The sequence below is a fragment of the Mobula birostris genome, chromosome 5, assembly GCF_030028105.1.
Source record: "Mobula birostris isolate sMobBir1 chromosome 5, sMobBir1.hap1, whole genome shotgun sequence".
In the NCBI taxonomy this organism is placed as follows: Eukaryota; Metazoa; Chordata; class Chondrichthyes; order Myliobatiformes; family Myliobatidae; genus Mobula; species Mobula birostris.
This window is the reverse complement of record NC_092374.1, coordinates 61,109,969-61,129,796: the sequence shown is the minus strand read 5'-3', so window position 1 is coordinate 61,129,796 and position 19,828 is coordinate 61,109,969. Positions and strand designations below refer to the sequence as shown.

At 44.4% G+C, this 19,828-nt stretch overlaps 1 protein-coding gene across 3 annotated transcripts in view; it reads left to right on the top strand.

The window, feature by feature from the left end:
• LOC140197731 (coronin-2A-like) overlaps positions 1-19,828 on the top strand; it is a 169,977-nt gene that overhangs the window by 129,445 nt on the left and 20,704 nt on the right. For all 3 annotated transcript variants that reach the window (XM_072258117.1, XM_072258118.1, XM_072258119.1), the window contains 3 exons: positions 12,097-12,297; positions 16,215-16,331; positions 17,196-17,345. In XM_072258117.1, coding sequence (XP_072114218.1) covers positions 12,097-12,297; positions 16,215-16,331; positions 17,196-17,345 — 468 coding nt within the window. The remainder of the gene's footprint in view (positions 1-12,096; positions 12,298-16,214; positions 16,332-17,195; positions 17,346-19,828) is intronic.

The following is a 19,828-nucleotide window of genomic DNA, read 5'->3' as shown; positions in this document are numbered from 1 at the left end:
ATTCTGGTTAGACCATACCTGGAATATTGTGCTCAGTTCTGCTTTCATCATTATAGGAAGGATGGAAAAGCTTTAGTTCAAGTCTATTGTCATTTGACTATCTATGTACAACCAAATGAAACAACATTCCTTTGGACCATGGTGCACCCACAAAATACATCATACGCAGCACATAAAACAAAGTAAGTTAATAAGATATAATTCAAAGTGCATGTAGTGCATAGCACAGGTAAACAGTAAACAACTCATTGTCCTAGTGATGGGGCTTTGGTGGTGGCAGAGGATTCATTAGTCTTATAGTCTGAGGGAAAAAGCTGTTACCTAGTCTCGTAGTCCTAGTCCTGATGCTCCTGTATCTCCGTCCTGACAGTAGTGGGTCAAGGGGATGGTAGGGATCCTCAACAACGTTTCAGGCCCTTCATATACAATGCTGTTGGTAAAGGCACAAATAGCGGGGAGGTAGATCCTAGTGATCCTCTCAGTGCAGACACCCCACCTCTCCCGGAAGTTCCGAGAGTCTCCTGCATATTAATAATGGCTCCCTGATGCCCGCAAATTATATACAATATCCTGGAAATAAATTTTTTTGAGAGCGAGAGAGCGACCATGAGAGAGAGTGAGAGAGCGTGCGAGAGTGAGAGAGAGGGAGTGTGAGAAAGAGCGGAGAGCACGCGAGAGCGAGAGCGACCACGAGAGAGAGAGCGAGAGTGCGCGCGAGAGAGAACCAGTGCGAGAGTGACCACGAGAGAGAGCGAGAGAGTGACCATGAGAGAGAGTGAGAGAGCGCGCGAGAGCGAGAAAGAGTGTGAGAAAGAGCGAGAGAGCACGCGAGAGCGAGAATGACCATGAGAGAGCGAGAGAGCACGCGAGAGAGAGCCAGTGCGAGAGCGACCACGAGAGAGAGCGAGCGAGAGAGCGACCACGAGAGAGAGCAAGAGAGCGCGAGCACGAGAGTGACCATGAGAGAGAGAGAGAGAGAGCGTGAGAGCGAGCACGCCATGGCAGAGTGTTCCAAAAAAAGAAAATATAAAACGTCCTGACAAAGGGTTCTGGCCGGAAACGTCGACTGATCTTTTCCATGGATGCTGCCCGACCTGCTGTGTTCCTCCAGCGTGTTGTGAGTGTTGCTTTGATCCCAGCATCTGCAGATTATTTTGTGTTTAATATAAAATGTACGTCACCCCAGACTACGCTAAAGTGTACCCCTGCCTAATAGGGGTTAAAAATAATGACAGTGTTGCTCGCTGCACTGTTTATAACAGTGACTTTTCTATTGCCCATGGTGGGTTAAGACTGTAAAAGACATGTTGAGGTGAGATTAACAGGTATCATTCGTTCATTAGCATAGCTAACGATATTTAAACTAGCTGGCTAGTTGCTAAGGAGCTACTCTATTGTAGACATCCCACCTCTCCTGGAAGTTCCGGGAGTCTCCCGCAAATTGTTGGTGCTACCTCCCTGAAATGAGTTTTTGCAGGGTGGGATATCTGTCAATGGTTCTTGCAAAACTCTGTATAGTCTTGTCTGAAACCTTGCAGCTTCTGTAGCACACAATGATGTAGCCAGACAAGACACTTTCAACGGTGCTCCTGTAGACAGTTGTAAAAGTGGGGGCAGGAAGCCTTGCATGTCTCAATCTCTTCAGAAAGTGTAGGCACTGTCTTGCCTTAACTACTGAGGAGGCATTGTGGGTCTAGATTAAACCATTTGTTACGTGCACACCAAGAGCCATTGATGTGCAATGGAGAGCAGCTGACCTGCAGTTTCCTGAAAATCGTCTCTTTTTGTCTTGTCCATATTGAGACTTGGGTTGATATTCTCACACCATTTGACAAGCCTCTCTACCTCCTCTCTGTATTTCATCTCATCATTGTTGCCAATGAGGCCAACCACTGTTGCATCATCAGCGAACTTAATGATCTGTTTGAGCTAGATCTGGCAGTGCAGTCGTGAGTCAGCAGTGCGAACAGCAGCAGGTTGAGCACACAGTCCTGGCGGGCACCAGTGCTCAGCGTGATGGAGTTTGAGGTATTGCTGCCAACTCAGACTGGCTGGGGTCTTTTTGTCAAGAAATTCAAGATCCAGTTACAGAGAGGGGTGTCGAGTCCCATCAAGGATAGTTTACCCACCAGACTCTGAGGGATGTTACCCACCCTGTTAAACACCAAGCTGACACCGATGAGAAACAAGCTGGTGCACGAGGACTTGTTTTCAAGTGGGACTGGAAGGAATGGAGAGCCAAGGCACCGGTTTGAGCTGTAGGCCAACTGGAAATGGTCCAATGTAGTTGGAAGGCAGGGTTTTATATGATGCATTACCAGCCGCTCAAAGCACTTCATGATTTTTGAGGTCAGTGCCACTGGCCAGAATCGATTAGGCACTCTCTTGGGTTGCTACCTTGAAGCTTGCAGGGACAGTGGATCGTTAGAAAGAGATATTAAAGATGTTCTGTTGGTTGGGCTGCACAGTCCCTCAGCAACTGACCTGGTATCATGTCGACCCCACAGCTTTGCATGGGTTTACCCCGGTTAGGGTCCTCCTCACATTGGCTGTGGCCAGACAGGGTGCCCGTTCCTCAGGAAAAGAGGGCGCTTTCCTTGATGTCACATGATTCATTGTGTCAAATCGTGCATAGAAATCATTCATCTTATCAAGAAGGGAGCTGTTGCTGTCGCTGATACACAGGGTGGACTTGTAATCGGTTATGGTTTGTACACCTTGCTACGTGTGCCGCGTGTCCCTGGTGTCACAAAGGTGTCTGAATTTTCTGTGAGAACTCTCACTACGTCTTCCTGATGGCACGTGAGAGCACAGCTCCTGCTGACCTTACAGTCATCCTATCCCCCGATCCGAAGGCAGCTTTGCCGAACGCTAACCCGTGTACGAACCTCTGCAGTCAACCATGGTTTCTGGCTTGCCCTCACAGCGTCTTGTCTTGTTTATTCACAGTAACGTCCCCAATGCACTTTCCAATGTTGCCAGTCACCGATACATGCATCAATGTGACATGATGATCATAGGTAGCCACCTCCCAGTCCGTGCTTTGGGAGCAGACCAGCAGCACTGAGGTGACACCTTCTGACCAGGTCCTGATCTCCCTGTGAACTGGTTTGGCTTGTTTAACCAGTAGTCTGTATGCAGGGATTATCAAAATGGATACGTGGTCTGAGTGCCCAAGGTGGGGGTGGGTGCAGCCTTGTAGGCTCCACAAACATTGGTATAAACCAGGTCTGATCCATTCTCTCCTCTGGTTGGCAAGTTGACATGCTGGTAGATCTTTGGCAGGACTGTTTTTAAGTTGGTGTGATTGGAATCAGCAACAAAATGACAAAGCCGTCGGGGTCAGTGGTTTTGAGATGGCAGACGGCACTGTAGAGCTCCTGCAGCGCTTCTCCAGCACGAGGATGGAGGGAGGGCGGATGTCAGCAAGCAACAACGACAATGGCAGTGAACTCTCCTGGTAAGCAGAAGGGCCTGCACTTCACCATTAAAAAATATCTGAGGTGAGCTAGGGGCCTTTACTACTGAGGCACTCACACTTCAGTTCTTATTGGCATAGACACACAGACTTCCTTTGGTCTCCTCAGACTCCTCCAGGGTCTTGCTGGAGAGCACAGCATTTCTGTCCATCTGAAAGGAGATTAGGCCTTCTAGCTGGATGGCCGAGTCTGGAGTGGTGGCTTGAAACCATGTTTCTGTCAGGACGAGTACGCTGTAGTCCTTCATCTCCCGCTGGTTCAAACACAAATCCATCTTATTTTCTAATGATCAGACATTAGCGATTGAATTATTGAGAGCGTGGGCCTGCAGGGATCCGCTTTAAGTCTGCTCAAATACCAGCACGCTTCCTGTCCTCCTGCATCCTTGCACACCAGTTCCAAGGTCCGCTTCCCTGAGTAGCTACAGCAGGCCAAGGTGCAGGGCGAGGGCCCGCTCTACGCGTTAGGCCGTAACTGCGTAGCACCTTTGTTATCACGCTCACCACTTAGGCGGACTTGAAGATTTTAGTCTTATCTATGATCAGCCGTGTTTTCCGATCATAGAAAAGATGGACAGGAGAAGAAATTTCACCGTTGACTGTTGAGGCCACTGTGACTGTGTGTGCTGCCCTCTTGGAGGGTGCTGAGCAGATTTACTGCCTCAATTAGAAAGTATGTCTCATGAGAAAAGTTCGAGTGCTGGGGCTTCTCCCTTTGGGGCAAAGGAAGCTGAGAGGAGATTTGACGGCGATGCTAAGGGGTGTAGATAGAGTGTATGGCCAGTGCCTTTTTTCCCAGGGCGGAAATGGCTAATATGAGTGGGCCTAATTCTAAGGCAACTGGATGAATGTATAGGCGGGATGTCAGAGGTAGGTTTTTTTCACACACAGTGTGGTGCATGTGCGTAACACACTGCCAGGTGTGGTGGTAGAGGCAGATACATCAGGACATTTAATAGGTAGGCACATAGATAGAAGCAAAATGGAAGGCTTTGTGGGAGGGATGAGTTAGGTTAAAAAGATGGCACAACATGGTGGGCCAGAAGGCCTGTATGGAGCTCTGATGTTTTATTTTCCATATGCTCTAATTCATAGAGGGATCAAAGTTCCTGGCAAGCTGTCTTGTGCTAGAGTGTGGTCAGCCAGCTCTTGCACTGGGTCTGGTTGATGCAGAAACGGCTTGCAATTTTTTGTGAAATTTGATTTTTTTTTATGCTTGTTCTGCTTTAAGTGAGTGGAGGAAGCAGATTAAATAATAACCTAGAAAAGAGAAGTAGGTAGACATTTGAAGCGAGAGCATTTTAGGACATTGTGGGAAAAGTGGTGGATTAGAACTACTTGAATAGACACCTCAAAGAACCAGTATTGTCATAACGGGCTGAATGGTCTTGTCCTGTGCTAAGTGCTTTTCAGATTGCATTATTAGATTATTCATTTCAATGAACTTTACCATTACTATGCAGACTTTATATAATTAGAAATGAGCTTCAAGTAATGCAGATATTTCCTTGTGGAAATGGTTTCTAGGCTGTAATTATACCTCCGGTCACCTGTGAGCTGGTTTGCTTTCTCCTGTTAATCATGGCTCCCTTTAATGAAGCAGAATTTCCAAGGCATCGCTACAGTAGGGGAATCGAATCCACATGGACCCCTTGATGGCGCTAAGTGTGCCAATGCCAGTGCCACGCTGCTAAAAGGGTTATATTTCCTCTCTGGTAAGAAGATAGCCTCTTTAATTATTTACTTCCCCGTGGTGATCTAGTTTGTTCTGTGCTGAAGACTGTACTGGGTCCTATGGCAGTAGATCCCAGAAATGTTTCATGTACTTTCTGATTCCCTGTGATGTTGAGACCATCTCTTAAGCCCCAGACACCTCTGTGCCCACAGAACCATGAGAGAGAGCTGGGTGAGTTACGGGTTCAGACCAGTCCCAGACACTAGACACCAGGTTTTGATGGGGAAATGTATTGACCATCTCTCGATTTGCCTGGAAGTTTCCTGATATTTTACAGTAAGTTGTCAGGGCTCCAGGGAGTTGGAGGGATTCTCTGGTTCTGCTTGTTTATCAGGGGTAACACTTAGACAAGCACTGTTCCCAGAAGAGTACACAATCCATCAGCCTTGCCCCTGGCAACTGAGTTAATCTCTTGCTGAGGTATCGACTGTAAATAAAAAAAAATCCTCGAGGTATCACAAAGGTGTGGCTAGAGGTACTGCTGCCCCCCAGCTCCTGTGTCTGGGATTCAAACCTGACCCGGGCGCTCTCTGTACAGTTTACATTTTCGCCCGCATCGCGATTGTGTGGGTATTTTTCCAGATCCCCAAAGGTAAGTGTGAACGTTAGTTGGCAGATGTATATTGGTCCCAGTGGGTGCTAGAAGCTGTTGGAAGTTGTGGGGAATAAGGGGAGAATAGAATAAGATTAGGATTCATGTAGAGGGTGTCTGATCTCAGTGGGCTGAAGGGGCTATTTCTGTACTAGATAATTCTATAAGCCATGTAGTGAGGTCTGAGACATTTTATATTTTAGAAATAAACTTCCATTCAGAATTAAATATATACAAGGGAAGGAACTTTTACATTCATGGATAATGCATTCAGTAGTGTTAACTTCATTTTTAAAACCGTAACGCACTATTTCAGTGTTTGAGACTCAGCCCCTCCATGTACAGTAGTAGAAGGAGCTTAAACCCCACAGAGTCTTTGCAGTGGCTGTACTGAGCTTCAGTGCATCCCTCAGCACAAACTCCTGCAACCTGAAATATGTCAGTCCGTACCTGATGGACATCTCACTGTGCTGGAAGACCAGCGAATTTTGGGCAGTCTAAAGGACTGAGCCGATGACCTTTCCAGCAGCACTTGGTGTCTGTCTCAGTGTATCACTCTGGGTTATATTGAGGTCAGGGTTCAAATGGTTCAATTTGACATCAGAGAATTGATATAGTATACAACCTGAAATTCTTACTCTTCATAGACATCTATGAAAAATAAACCCCACAGAACTAATGATAAAAGCATCAGAACCCCAAAGGGAGGTAGCTGCATTGGACAATGACTGCCTAGTGGTGAAGGCCCATGAGTGCTGATAGCTTTGTCCTCCCTTCTTAGCAAATCTAACTCCAGATGGGGTGGATTCCAGGCAGAAATTCAAGTGTTGCACTGAGGAGAAGCTGAAGGCTTGAGGTTCTCTACTTCAGCAAAATGATGAAACTTCCCTAAATCAACCAGGCTGCACTTTGCCTGAGTTTCAAGTTCTCTCAAGCACATTTTTGTTCCAAAAATAGAACGATGCAATATTTTAAAGAGAAAACCATGTTCCTTCTGCACAGTTTCAATTAGAATTAAAAGGAAATTAGAATTAGAATTAAATTAGAATTCTCACTATAACTTTATACTGAGAGTGCATTTCAAACCTTAATCACTATAAAGTGATGCTACTGGGCTGTCTGTCCATGAGGTAATTCTGACAGCAGATGATGAAGTAGTGGTGGTGGGGTGGGGGAGGAGAAGGGTGTGGAGGGATGGATTAATGGGTGGAAGTGTTGATCAGCCTTGCTGCCTGGGGAGAGTAATTGTCTTTGAGTCTGGTAGTCCTGACATACATGCTACACAGCCTCCTCCCTGATGGGAGTGGGACAAACAGTTCATGAGCAAGCTGGCTGGTAGACTGTTGACGGTGATGCGTTGGGCAGTTTCGACTACCCGTTGTAGAGCCTTCCTGTCTGCCGTGGTCCACTTTCCAGTGCTGCACGTTGTTAGGATGCTTTCTACTGCGTATCTGTAGAAGGACGCGAGTATCGATGTGCATAGTCTGGCTCACTTCAGATAGTAGAGACATTTTTCAACCTTGAACTAACACATTGGCAGTTTGATTAACGTTTTCCTGTCTGCCCGTAATTCTGTCCTTGTTTCTGTTCCACCAACCCATTGGTGGATGTGTTTCTTTGATAGATGTGACAGCATTCCCAAGCCTATCAGATATTAGTTGTGCCTGTCATTTTGGCTGTAAAGACAGCAAGAATCACTTAAGGTTGGCATGGGAATGATAAAATGCCAGCTTCTTTCAAGAGGATGCCATCTGGAGAAAAGATGGTCTTTTAAAATTTGCATGTATTACAGGTGCATGTATTAAGAATGTCTGCCAAAGCAAGAAGCACTCAACAGATCAGGCAGCATCTGGGGAAAGAGCAGCCTTTGGCCTGACATTTTTAATATTGTTTTTCTGCCTTCAGAGGATGGGATTGCTTTACAGTGCCAGGTTCAATTCCCACTGCTGTCTGCAAGGAGTTTGTGTGCTCTCCCTGTGACCGTGTGGCTTTCCTCTGGGTGCTCCGGTTTCACCCGCATTCTAAAGATGTACGGTGAGGGTTAGTAAGTGGTGGGCATGCTATGTTGGTGCTGGAAGTGTGGCGATCCCAGTAAAATCCTCACTGATTTGATTTGACGTGAACGACACAGCTCACTGTATGTTTCAATGTACATATGATAAAGGAAACTAATGGTAATCTTTAATCTTTCCAGTGCTGCCTGCCTGAATGTTTTACATCATATCTGTTTTTTTTTCATATTTCCAGCATCTGCAGTCTTTACATTTCCACACTGTGAGCTCTTCTCTTTCAGTAACGGTTGGCTCAATCGGAGCCCTTTGTTACAGTGTTTTCGTTGTTCAAATGCCGTCTAGGTATTTTTGACAGACTTTACTGTGTGAGTTAGTGATATACTGAGTGGCCCTGCAAGTCAATAGTGAATTCAGCCATTTAAAAAAAAATATGGCCACAGTAGAAAAACTGTTTTGTGTGCCATCTATACAGTACATTGAGGTAGTGCAAGGGAAAAGCAGTAACAGAATGCAGATTGAAGTGTTAAGAGTTACAGAGAAAGTGCAGTGCAGGTAGGCAATAAGGTGCAAGGCTGTAACAGGGCAGATTGTGATGTCAAGAATCCATCTTATCCAGGAGGTCAAGATTGCCAGATCTGTAAGTAGATTTACAAGAAAGTTATTAGTAATTCTTCGAGTCATAGTATTTAGAGTAAAGCAATTATCATAGAGCCAATGCATAGACTTGCAGAGAGCAGCTCGCAGCCAGCTGCCACTCTCTGGCATTGTCTAGCATTCGATGTGCTTTCTCCTTAGTTTCCAGGATTTGGACAGTCTGGCCACAGGGAGAAGAGTTTAGAATTGGGCACACACTCACAATCAGGGTTGAGATGGGGAAAATGTCTTCACTCAGAGGGTGGTGAGTCCTTGGAATTCTCTGCTCTGGAGGGCTGTGGAGGTTTGGTCCACGGAGTTAACTCAAAGGAGAGGTCCGTAGATTCAGGGCTATCAGGGGTTCTGGGGGAAGTATAGGAAAATGGAGCTGAGACAGAAGACCAAGTGAAATCTTGATGAATGGTAAAGCAGCTTGAAGGGGCTGGAGAGGTGGGAGAAGCCCAGAGCCAGAAGAGTGCAGGTTTGTCAGTGTTATCAGGCTAGATGTTAATGCAGGTGGAGGGAAGTGTGTGATTATACCCGATACAAGAACAAAGAAAGTAATGTTCCCGGGGATTGTTGGTGTTTCCACTTTCCCCTGCATTCATTAATGGAGGACGAAGAAACAGATGGGACAAGGTTAGGAGACAGGATACCTCAAGTTGACAGCAGTAGGAGCTTAACCAGGATATTGGACAGACTAACTGAATAGGTAGTTTTGTGGCAGATGGAGTGAATTGTGGATCTCATGTCATATTCATTCTTTCATTCTGAATGTGAGGAAGGCAGATAGGAATCATTTCCTCATAGCTCGGTTCTAGGAACCATGAATGAGTAATGTGATTTCAGTTCCTATGTACAAAAGACACTAAACTGTAATGTATGGGCACGAAAGGGGATTGAAGAGGCCAACATGACATTGATCTTTGTGTCAAAGGAGAAGATAGTCGCAGAGAGGTGACGTTGAATTGCCTTAACTAGATCACTTGTAGAGTAATCTGCTCTCACTTGCACTTGCGTTTTCAGGATAGATACTGACCTTACTGTTCGTCTGAATCACAGAAGGTCTTAAAGAGAGGCATTTATTCTGATCATATCTTTGATGGTGGCACAATATCCCAGACTGCTTTAGAGATGCTGAACCACTGTTAGAGTGCAGTCACTCTCACAGTATACAAAACGCAGCAGACTATCTGCACCACAGAGTACTTGCAAACTGCACCGTGACCGTGCTATTTGTATAATGTTGATTAAGAGACCAGTCTTGGCAGAGGACATTGAAATGCCCTTGAAACAAGCTGCTTTGCACAGATCAGAGAGACCTAGTCATGTTCAAAGTTCAAAGTACATTTATTATCGAAGTACGGGTACAGAATGCAACCTTGAGATCCATCTTCCTCAAAACAAAGAAACTCCGTGGAACACTGTAAAGTCTGTAGATGGTGGAAATCCAAAGCAACACACACAAAATGCTGGAACTCATCAGGACAGGCAGCATTTGCAGAAAAGAATAAACAGTTGACGTTTCAGAACTGAAAAGGAAGGGGGAAGACATCAGAGTAAAAGGGCAGGGGGAGGGAAAGGAGGCTAGCTGGAAGGTGATAGGTGAAGCCAAGTTGGTGGGAAAGGTAAAGGGCTGGAGAGGAAGAAATGTGATAGGGGAAGCAAATGGACCAAAGGAGAAAGGGAAGGAGGAGGGACCCACAGGGAAGTGATGGTCATATAGGAAAAGGTAAAAGACCAGAGTGCGGAATAGAAGAAGAGGGGAGAGGGAGGGAATTTTTTTACTGGAAGGAAAAATCAACATTCATGCCATCAGGTTGGAGGCTGCCCAGGCAGAATATGAGGTGTTGCTCCTCCACCTTGAAGTGGCCTCTTCTTGGCACAGGAGGAGGCCACGGACAGACAGGCCAGAATGGGAACGGGAATCGGAATTAAAATGTTTGGCCACCATAGAGCCCATTTAAAGAAACAGCCACCAAGTCAGTCAGTTCAGTGCCGTGTTAATGGTCGCAGATCCGTTTCCGCGCCAAAGTGCCTCTATCAGATCGCGCAAATAGTAAAATACGTTCAGCGCTGAGGACATTAAGCATCAAGCCACAGCCTAAGGTGAGTCCACGGCAACGAGCCGCGAGCCGATGAGGTGATCGAACCTTGCAGTTTGGTTACCCAAGACTCCTGCACCATCTGGCGGCAGCAGCGAGAGGGCGACCAGTCAAATGCAGGCAAATGGCGCTGATCACCTGTTCATCCTCGTCGATTTTAATCTTGCTCGACACTTTGATCAGCGTGCGGTAGTGGAGGTTCGTGTTCTGCCAATCGGAATCAATACAGCCTACTCCATCAGTGACAGCCACAGCTGCCCTCCACACTGAATCCCTCAGGAGAACACAGAAAAGCGTCAGATCATTCAGTCAGCCCCAAAAAATACATTCATAGAAGGGAAATTATAGGCTGCAATCGATCATAGTTCAGAAGAAGAAGTAGTAGTAGTATATTTAGAGGAAGAAAAGTATCTAGTTGTTTTGTAAGCTGCCTGATGGCGCTGTTAGTCACTGGTGCCATCTTGCCGGAAGTTTGGGATCTCATCAGGTCTGCAAGTCATGTGTCTGTGAACTCTGGATTTAGCCTGGTGTTTTCATTAATACACGGCTACCGGCTATTGATGACAAGGTTTACTACAGCACAGAGGTTCATTTGTCCATTGTGGTCATATGATCTAACCTCACCAGCACAGCCTGTTCTGAATGGAAGTGAGTTGGTGGGGGTTGGGGTGGGAGATGAAGCCGGATACACAAAGTAAAGGATCTTTCATGACCTTATTGCTCTGGTGGTGGTTATGTCTTTAGTTGTCTGGGTTCTAAGCTCTGGAGGTTTCTCTCTCTCTTTCTTATAAAACAATGCCTATTATATGACTCTTTGAAAGGCTTTTGTCCATGGCCATCGAAAGATCTTGGCCAGTTTGTTTTGAGGAGAAGATTGCTCCATATCACATGGAGAGAACAAGAGCAGCCCGACCTTTCAACGCTGGGTCCTGAAGCTTGAGCAGAGACTGAGAGACTACGAACATGTGGTGTGGGCAAACACCCGAGTAGGGAAGATGTTTGTGCTTGCTCAATAGGAGGAACCATTGAGGAAGACACTGAAAAGGATGGATGGAAAGGGTTAAAGAATCCCTCCACTCTGCAGCTGCTTGGAGTCTGAGTTTCTGGTAGAAGGGAGCCGATCAGTACAGGAGAGAGTCACCTGAAATCAGCACTGACTTTGTGCCCAGTGACAGGATTGTGATTAAACAAATTGATTAGTGATCCAGCCACATGAATTCAAACTCCTTTGAAATGAATTCCTTTAAATAATCCAGAATAAGCAGTTAGTAATGCTGACAATGTAACTCAGTATTAAGGTAAAAACCCACCCACCATTTCTGTCTCTGACTCGGATGTGTGGTTACCTCTGAAGTTACTCTGCAAAAAATAAACAATTAAGAATGGAGAGTAATTACCTCTGTGTGAGCATCCTGTGATTGAAGGAAACATGTCCTATACTTGTCCCTATACTTCCATAGCTCTTTGTTTAACGATTCCTGTAAGTTGCCCAGGCACGTTAATTCTCAAACTCTGTTACGACCGTTTGATTGTCCTTTCAGATGTCATGGCGACCCCCGTATTACAGCTCCAAGTTTCGCCACGTGTACGGGAAGCCGGCCAGTAAGGACAATTGCTATGATGGGGTTGCCATCACCAGGAGCGTCCAAGACAACTACTTCTGTTCTGTAAACCCAAAGTTCATCGCCGTTGTGACCGAGTGTGCAGGAGGTGGAGCTTTCTATGTCATTCCCATCAATCAGGTATGAACTGAAACCTTTTTGGCATGAGGTGTAAGGATGTGTTAATGACTGATTTATGACAGAGAGCATGCTGATTTGTTCACTGCTCACTCACTTTCTATTCCCTCTCCACCTACTCCCAACCCCGATCTGATCTTGATTCCCCTTACGTACATCGCTGCCTTTTGTATCCACCACTTTCACGGTGAGCACACTCCATATTCTGCCCACTCCTTGCTTGGACCTACCAACTACTCCTGAGTTCTCTTTCAAATTTTTCAGTGATAAGTTATTTATCGCCCCCAAATTCTGTCTCCTCCACATAATTTCTGTTCACATCAGCCCTGTTGTTACCGTAGAGACATATTTCACATCTTCTTTGACTTCTGCTTTGTGATCTCAATTGTTCGAAATGTAATGAAATGAATCATCATTTTGATGACAACTAATGCTGATGCAGGCTAACCTGGATCCTCGTTTCACAGTCTGAAGTTCATTGCAGCAGTAGATATTTTTGATTGGCAACCTAATGCCTTTTAGTACGCTGTAGAAGGTGACAGTATTCTCTGATTAAGGCTTGAATTGGGCTAATAACCTGTTAGTCACCTGCTTTGCTGGTGTCTGGCCACCTTTCATCATTCAGTGGGAGGCCAGAAGACGTTCTTACATCTGATTTCCAGTGACTGCTTCGTGCGTGTCCCAGTCCTCCCAGGCACAAAATTAATATTTGATTGGATTCCAATCCCAACCCAGCCCTGGCCCAAGGAGGTAATTTTTTATTTACTGATACCTAATTCATCCCTGACACAGATAGTCAGGCCCCTGTGGCTGTGCTCTGTCTCTGAGCAGCAAAATTGGTAACCATGGTATTAGCTGAGGTGAAGCCTGATGTGTGTCTTCAGAAGAAGGCAGAGGAGGGATACATTTATAGGATAAGTGATGGGGTTCCAGTAAAGTATATAATGAAGGACTATTTATACAGAATGGCCTATTTTCTGTGTAAGTTCTAGATTCAGATTTTCTGCATCAATCAGTGTGGTTTGGTATAATATGCAGCAAAAGAGAGTTAATGTTTGCTTAATACTATCGAAGTATTTATTTCAATGTGTATGGAGAGTGGACAATGCTGTCAAGGCCAGCCTTGGTTGCCCTCCTCTCAATTTCCCCTTGAACTGAGTGGCTTGCTAGTCCCTTTCAGAAACTAGTTGTGAGTTAACCAATTGTAATGAGTTGGGACTTGCATACAGCCAGTGAGTTAACACCAGTGTCTAAAGATCCTTAATGACTAGATGCACTTTTATAATACTCTGATAGTTTCACAAGTAGCAGATTACATTTGTGCTACAGAAATGCCAGGCATCAGCATCTGTGTTGGGTGGAGGGAGTCTAATCATCCATTCTTCGTGTTTTCACATTAATATTGCTGGGTTCCACACCACCAACAGCTTGGCTTTCATTAAAGACCCTCACCATTTGGACGTGCCCTCTTCCATTACTACCATCAGGGATGAGGTGCCGGAGTTTAAGGACCTACACTTAACATTTTAGGAACAGCTTCTTGATTTATGAATGGTCCATGAACACTGCCTCACTATTCCCCTTTTGCTCAATCTATCTGTCATAAATTATAGTAATTTGAAGTTTTGCACTATACTACTGCCTCAATGCAACAAATTTCACGACAAACTGAATGTCAGTGATAATAAGCCCGATTCCAATTCTGATCTCTTGTTTTGAGAGCTATGACTCCACCCACTAGGTTGTTTTTCCATGGCCCATCAGCTTCAGTTTTACTAGGGCTCCTTGAAGCCATACTCAGCTGCTGCCTCAGTGTCCCAGACAGTCACTCTCACCTCACCTTGTTATTTAACTCTTTGGACCTTTGTTTGCCCAAATCTGTGGTGAGGTTGGGAGTTGAGTGGCGCTGCCAAAACCAAAACTGTGTATCAGTGAACAGGTTAGTGAAAAGTAAGGGGAGCTCAATGGTGTTGTTGAGAGGACACTGGCTGGCTGGTAATTAGCTAAACTGGAATGTTCCTGCTTTTTAAGAACAAGACATTCCTAGCTAAATTTTCACATTGTCCAGTAAATTGCCAATATCTTGGCTAAGGACTCAGTTAGTTTTGGAATGCAGGTCTTTGGGCCCATAATCATGATGTTGTCCAGTCCTGTAGCTTTTGCTGTGTCCAGTTCTCTCAGCCATTTCTTGATATCATTTGGACGGGGACTGGCTTCTCTAATGGTGGGATCTGAAGAGGAAACTGAGGTGAACCATGCATTCAGCAAATTGGCTGGGAATTGGTTTGCTGTTGTTGAGTGTGACGTTGTTCTTGGAGCTGCTTCCTGTTCAATTGTTCACCATCATTGACATGAGTGGACTGAGATCTGTTGCTTGTGCGATTGCTTTGCTCTATCTGCTGCAAACTTTTCAAGTAACATGCTTTAGCCTGAGGTTGCTGCTTCTCATCTCATCATAGACTGGTACTTCATCACCTTGAAGTACATCTGGGGGTGCTGCTGGCAGATCCACCATGTGGCTTGTGACTCAAGTCGAAACCAAACCTATGCAGATTTGCCAGAGTGATTAGGGCATTCCGTGCTGTGAGTGGACATGATGTTCACTCCTGGGTTAGCAATGTTTTTGTAGACTGTACCCCAATATGGAATTTCCAATCTTGCCTTGTATCCTTAGAACTTCACCTACAGTACTGATTCCCCAGTTCCCTGTCATCTCACCCCAACTTAGAACCTCAACACCTGCCATCTCTTCTATCCGAATCTCTGGAGATACTAGATGCCACATTGTCTTTGTGTGCTGCAGGAGTGGAAGATTAATGTTGGTTCAGCAGTGCTGTAGAAATTTGTAGTATTGCGAGGGTGCTCAGTGATCAGCTTTTAAACTAAAACCTACAGGTTAGATACAAGTAGGGATCTCACAGCGCATTTTCAAAGAAAAAGGGTGTTCTCCCCAGTGTATTGTCCATGTGCTACCCTGGCATAAACAAATGATGAAGTCGTTACCTCATTACTGTTTATAGAAGCTAATGAGCTGCATTTCCCATCTTCCCACAGTGAGTTCACTGAAAGGCGTATATTATTGGCTATGAAATGATTTGAAATCAGAAAGGTGCTCTTTTTTTGTTAGTCTGGAGCTTGTTTACACTGTAGCTTGGCCTATTTTTTCCCCTCAGGTCTCTGTGGAGCTCCACACCCTAATGTAAATGCTAAAATAGATTTAAGTTGTCCATCATAAACACGATTGTCAATACAAATTTGGCATCTGCAGAAATAGATCTTAGTCATAATCTGCATTAAAGGGTGCTTAATGAGCCTGTGATAGATCCTGCAAAAGCATTCTAAACTATCGTGAGTAAGCGTTGTGGTCAAGTCAGTGCAAACTGACACTACTGTTGTTCTGACCTTTCTTTTGTTGGATCCTGGTGATCTTGTAATCCCAATGTTCTTTGGAAGTCAAGAATGAGCATAAAACTTGTTGGATACGGGAGTTTATTAAATGTTGCAAGAACAAAGATCAAGACAAAGAGCAAAGAAAGTGTGTTGTCTTAGACTAAAAACTAGCTCAGACTAGATGTACTAGTGAAAGCTATAACCTATAAAATAGCCAGATTCAGTGATGTGACACCTATTGCAAAGAAATTTCTAGAAAAATACAGAATCTAGTATACTACAATTACTCCAAATTCACATGTATGTCAGTAATTATATAAAAATGCAAGCAAGGATAGGAAAAAATCTGTGAGAAAAATAACAATTTGACAGTCTAATTGAAAACTTTTAACACATAACCTCTACTGTTGGCTGGCCATTTGGTGATCACATAAGGTGAACATGAGCAGATGAGTCTTTATTTCAACTCTGTACTTCACCATGAGTTTGTTGAGCAAGGGATGCTAACTTGAATGTCGTTCTGTTGATAGACAGGAAAGATCGATCCACATCAGCCGAAGGTCTGTGGTCACAAAGGGAATGTATTGGACATCAAATGGAATCCATTTGATGACTGCGTCATTGCTTCCAGTTCAGAAGATAGCACGGTGAGCTTTTGGGTTCTGTTATCTCCGTCCATTTCTGTCCAGCAGGGAAAAAAGGGGAGAACTTTGATGGCATCATTTTATGATTTAATTTGGTCTGGAAGGCTTTTTGACAACATTTCACATGAAAACTCCACTTCAGTAGGATTCTGCGGGATGGTTGGGTGTCCATGGGAAATGGTGTAGAGAAGAACAAGAATGATGTAAAATACAAACAAAATTAGCTGGAATAATATAAATAATTAAGTTACTTAATTTGTAACTTGATAGCGGTGATAATGTTGGTCTTAACAGTTAAAGTGCATTCATTGTCATAGAGAGATATAGCACTGAAGCTGATCCTTCAGCCCATTGAGTGTGTGCCAGCCCTCAGGCACCATTTAAAGTAACTTGGACTAATCCTATGTTAAAATTATTTTTATTCTTTTCTTACTTCCATCAACTCCACGAAGTTTCTACATCTCAGCTACACAATAAGGGCAAGTTACCTACTAAATGGTACATCTTTGGAACGTGGAGAAAATCAGGCACTCGGGTGGGAGGGAGAATATACAAACTCCACATAGGTCAGAATCAAAACCAGGATACTGTCCTGGGGATGAGGCAGCAGTGCCACCTGCTGTACCAGTGTGCCAGTTCATCACCTTGCATGTTTATTTCACTGAAGGAGCTATGTACATGGCAATTGTTGTGGGGTTGTCTAAAGGATGAGTGAGTGAGCTGAACCCAGGGTATAGTTCTGAGCTATTATTCTGACCAATTGTAATTTCCTTCGACAAATCTCTGATGAGTGATTGAGGGCAATTTTTTTGCCAGCCAGTCTTTTCCTGATGCAGTCTTATAATTTTGTTTTGTTTTGATGGACAGATTAAGATCTGGGAAATTCCTAAACACGGCATCACCAAAAACATAACTACTTCAAAGCAAGACCTCCTGTCGCACTCACGAAGAGTAGGAATCATAGAATGGCACCCAACAGCCAGAGATATTTTGTTCAGTGCTGGATACGATTACCGGGTAAGGAAGGAGCATTCAGAGAGACCTTTGTAGCTCTCTAAAGTGCAATGTGCTTGTAAAGTTAGAAGTGGATAACTAATCAATTTTTCCAATTTACACTTTGTTTCCAGGTAGCTCATTGAGTTACACAGTAGCAGTCCTGTTTCAGGGGTAGGTCATTTTTTTGCCCTTGAATTCTGTCTCTCGCAGAGCTGAGGCTGGGAGTTGGACACTGGAAAAGGCAAAATCAGAACTAATGACCCCTGCCAAATGTTGCTACACACCTTCACAGTGCCCTTCTCGATGGGCAGCCCCTCTACCAGGCAGATGGTGCTACCATGCTCTGCTGAGTACATAACCAGTGTCTGTCAAAGAGATGGTACTGCTATGCCTGGCTGAATGGCCAGTTCATGGTCTGAGCTAGGGATGGCTTTAGACTTATAGTTCAATTTAGAAGTGGTCTGAAATTCAGCCAGTGGGTGGGGATTATTACAGGTGTTTAACAAAGACAACTAGAGCATGGTCTGAATGCCAGAGGTTAGTTGTGCCTTCACTTATGAATGTTTAATTTTTCATTCTTTCAAGAAAATATTCTTCTACACACTATCTTGAATTGGATGCACATGCAGTGGCAATCCGAGCAGGAATGGTTTATATATCTGTGTTTGGTCTGACTGAGATTTTACTCTTTTTTGCTTTGAAATTCAGCTCAGTCTGTCCTTGAATATTTACAAATAGCAACTCCCTTCACTTTGCCTCTCTGTATGCTTGTGTATACATCTCGTTCTGTTTGCCTGATTGTGTGAGTGTGTTTGCATTTGCAAATGTGTTTGTATTTGAATGTCTTTCTCTTTCTTTCTCTGTGGGTTGTGTGTGTCTGTAAGAGGGAGAGGGAGAGGGAGAAGGAGAGACAAAAAAGGTGGTGGTGGGGGAGGGCCCGTCTTCCTGCCGTTATCTACCCTCCTCTACAGTGAGTGGTGCCTGGCTCTATGCAGACATCCAACCTCTCCCGGAAGTACCGGGAGTCTCCCGCATATTAATAGTGGCTCCCTGATGCCTGCAAATTATATATAATGTCCCGGAGAGCAAGCGTGAGAGAATGCGCGAGAGAGTGAGTGCAAGAGCAAGAAAGCAAGCGCGAGACAGCGAGGGCGAGTGACAGCGACCACGAGAGAGAGAGAGAGAGCGAGAAAGCAAGCGCAAGAGTGCAAGTGCGAGTGAGAGTGACCATGAGAGAGAGCGCGAGAGTGAGAGCGAGAAAGCAAGCATGCGCGCGAGAGAGAGCGACCATGAGCGAGAGAGCGCGCGCGCGAGAGAGAAAGAGAGAGAGAGCGAGAGCAAGAGCAAGAGCGAGAGAGTTCCAAAAAAAGTCAGAGTGGCAGAATGTCCCAAAAAAAGAAAATATAAAATGTACATCACCCCAGACTACACTAAAGTGTTCCCCTGCCTAATAGGGGTCAAAAATAATGAGTGTTGCTCGCTGCACTGTTTGCAACAGTGACTTTTCTATTGCCCATTGATGGGTTAAGACTGTACAAGACACGTTGAGGTGAGTTTAACAGGTGTCATTCGTTCATTAGCATAGCTAACGTTATTTAAGCTAGCTGGCTAGCTGCTAAGGAGCCACTCTATTACAGACATCCCACCTCTCCTGGAAGTTCTGGGAGTCGCCCACAAATTGATGGTGCTACCTCCCTGAAATGAGTTTTTGCAGGGTGGGATGTCTGCTCTATGTCCCGGTCTCTCCCTTGACTATCTCAACCTCTCTCAGCAATGATCATTATTTGCATTACTGTAATTTGTTCTTCTGCTGGCCCATATTTAGCCTCTGTTTTCTACATAGTAAAGAAAGTAGTAACCAGGTTTTCTGATCTGATTGCCTTAATTTCTCAGGATCTAAGGGGTAAATGCAAATGAGTGTCTAAAGGGCTGTATTTTTCTGTGCCTAATTTAACTTATCAGAGGGACTGAGCAAAACCATTCAGCCATCAGATGAAATTATGACTTATTTTTGATCTATCCATGTACCTTTATTTTAAACATATTCCTTAATCTCATTAGTATAGGTCTTCTATATATCAGATTTAATGTTCACACTTGGCTTTGCATGAGCCTCTGTTTGTGGAGAGGAGTTGCAAATTTTTACTATACGTACCGTAGTGTAGAAGTGTTCCCTAACTTTACTTCTGGAAGGTTTGGCTTTTGATTATACTCTGTTCAATAGTTCTAGACTTCCTAAACAGCCAAACTAGTTTATTTCTGTCTGTTTTATCAACGTTCAAGCTGCAAAATACTGCAGATACTGGAAATATGAAACAAATCAGAGAGTGCCAGAAAAACTCAGCAGGTCAGATAGCATCTGAGGAGAAAGAAAGTTGGAGTTAAAGTTTGAGGTCAGTGACTTTCAATCAGAACTGGAAATATTGATAAAGCAGACATGTTTTAAGTTGCAGAGAATGGGGAAGGAATGAGAGGAATGTTTGTGATAGATGAAGACTAAGAAA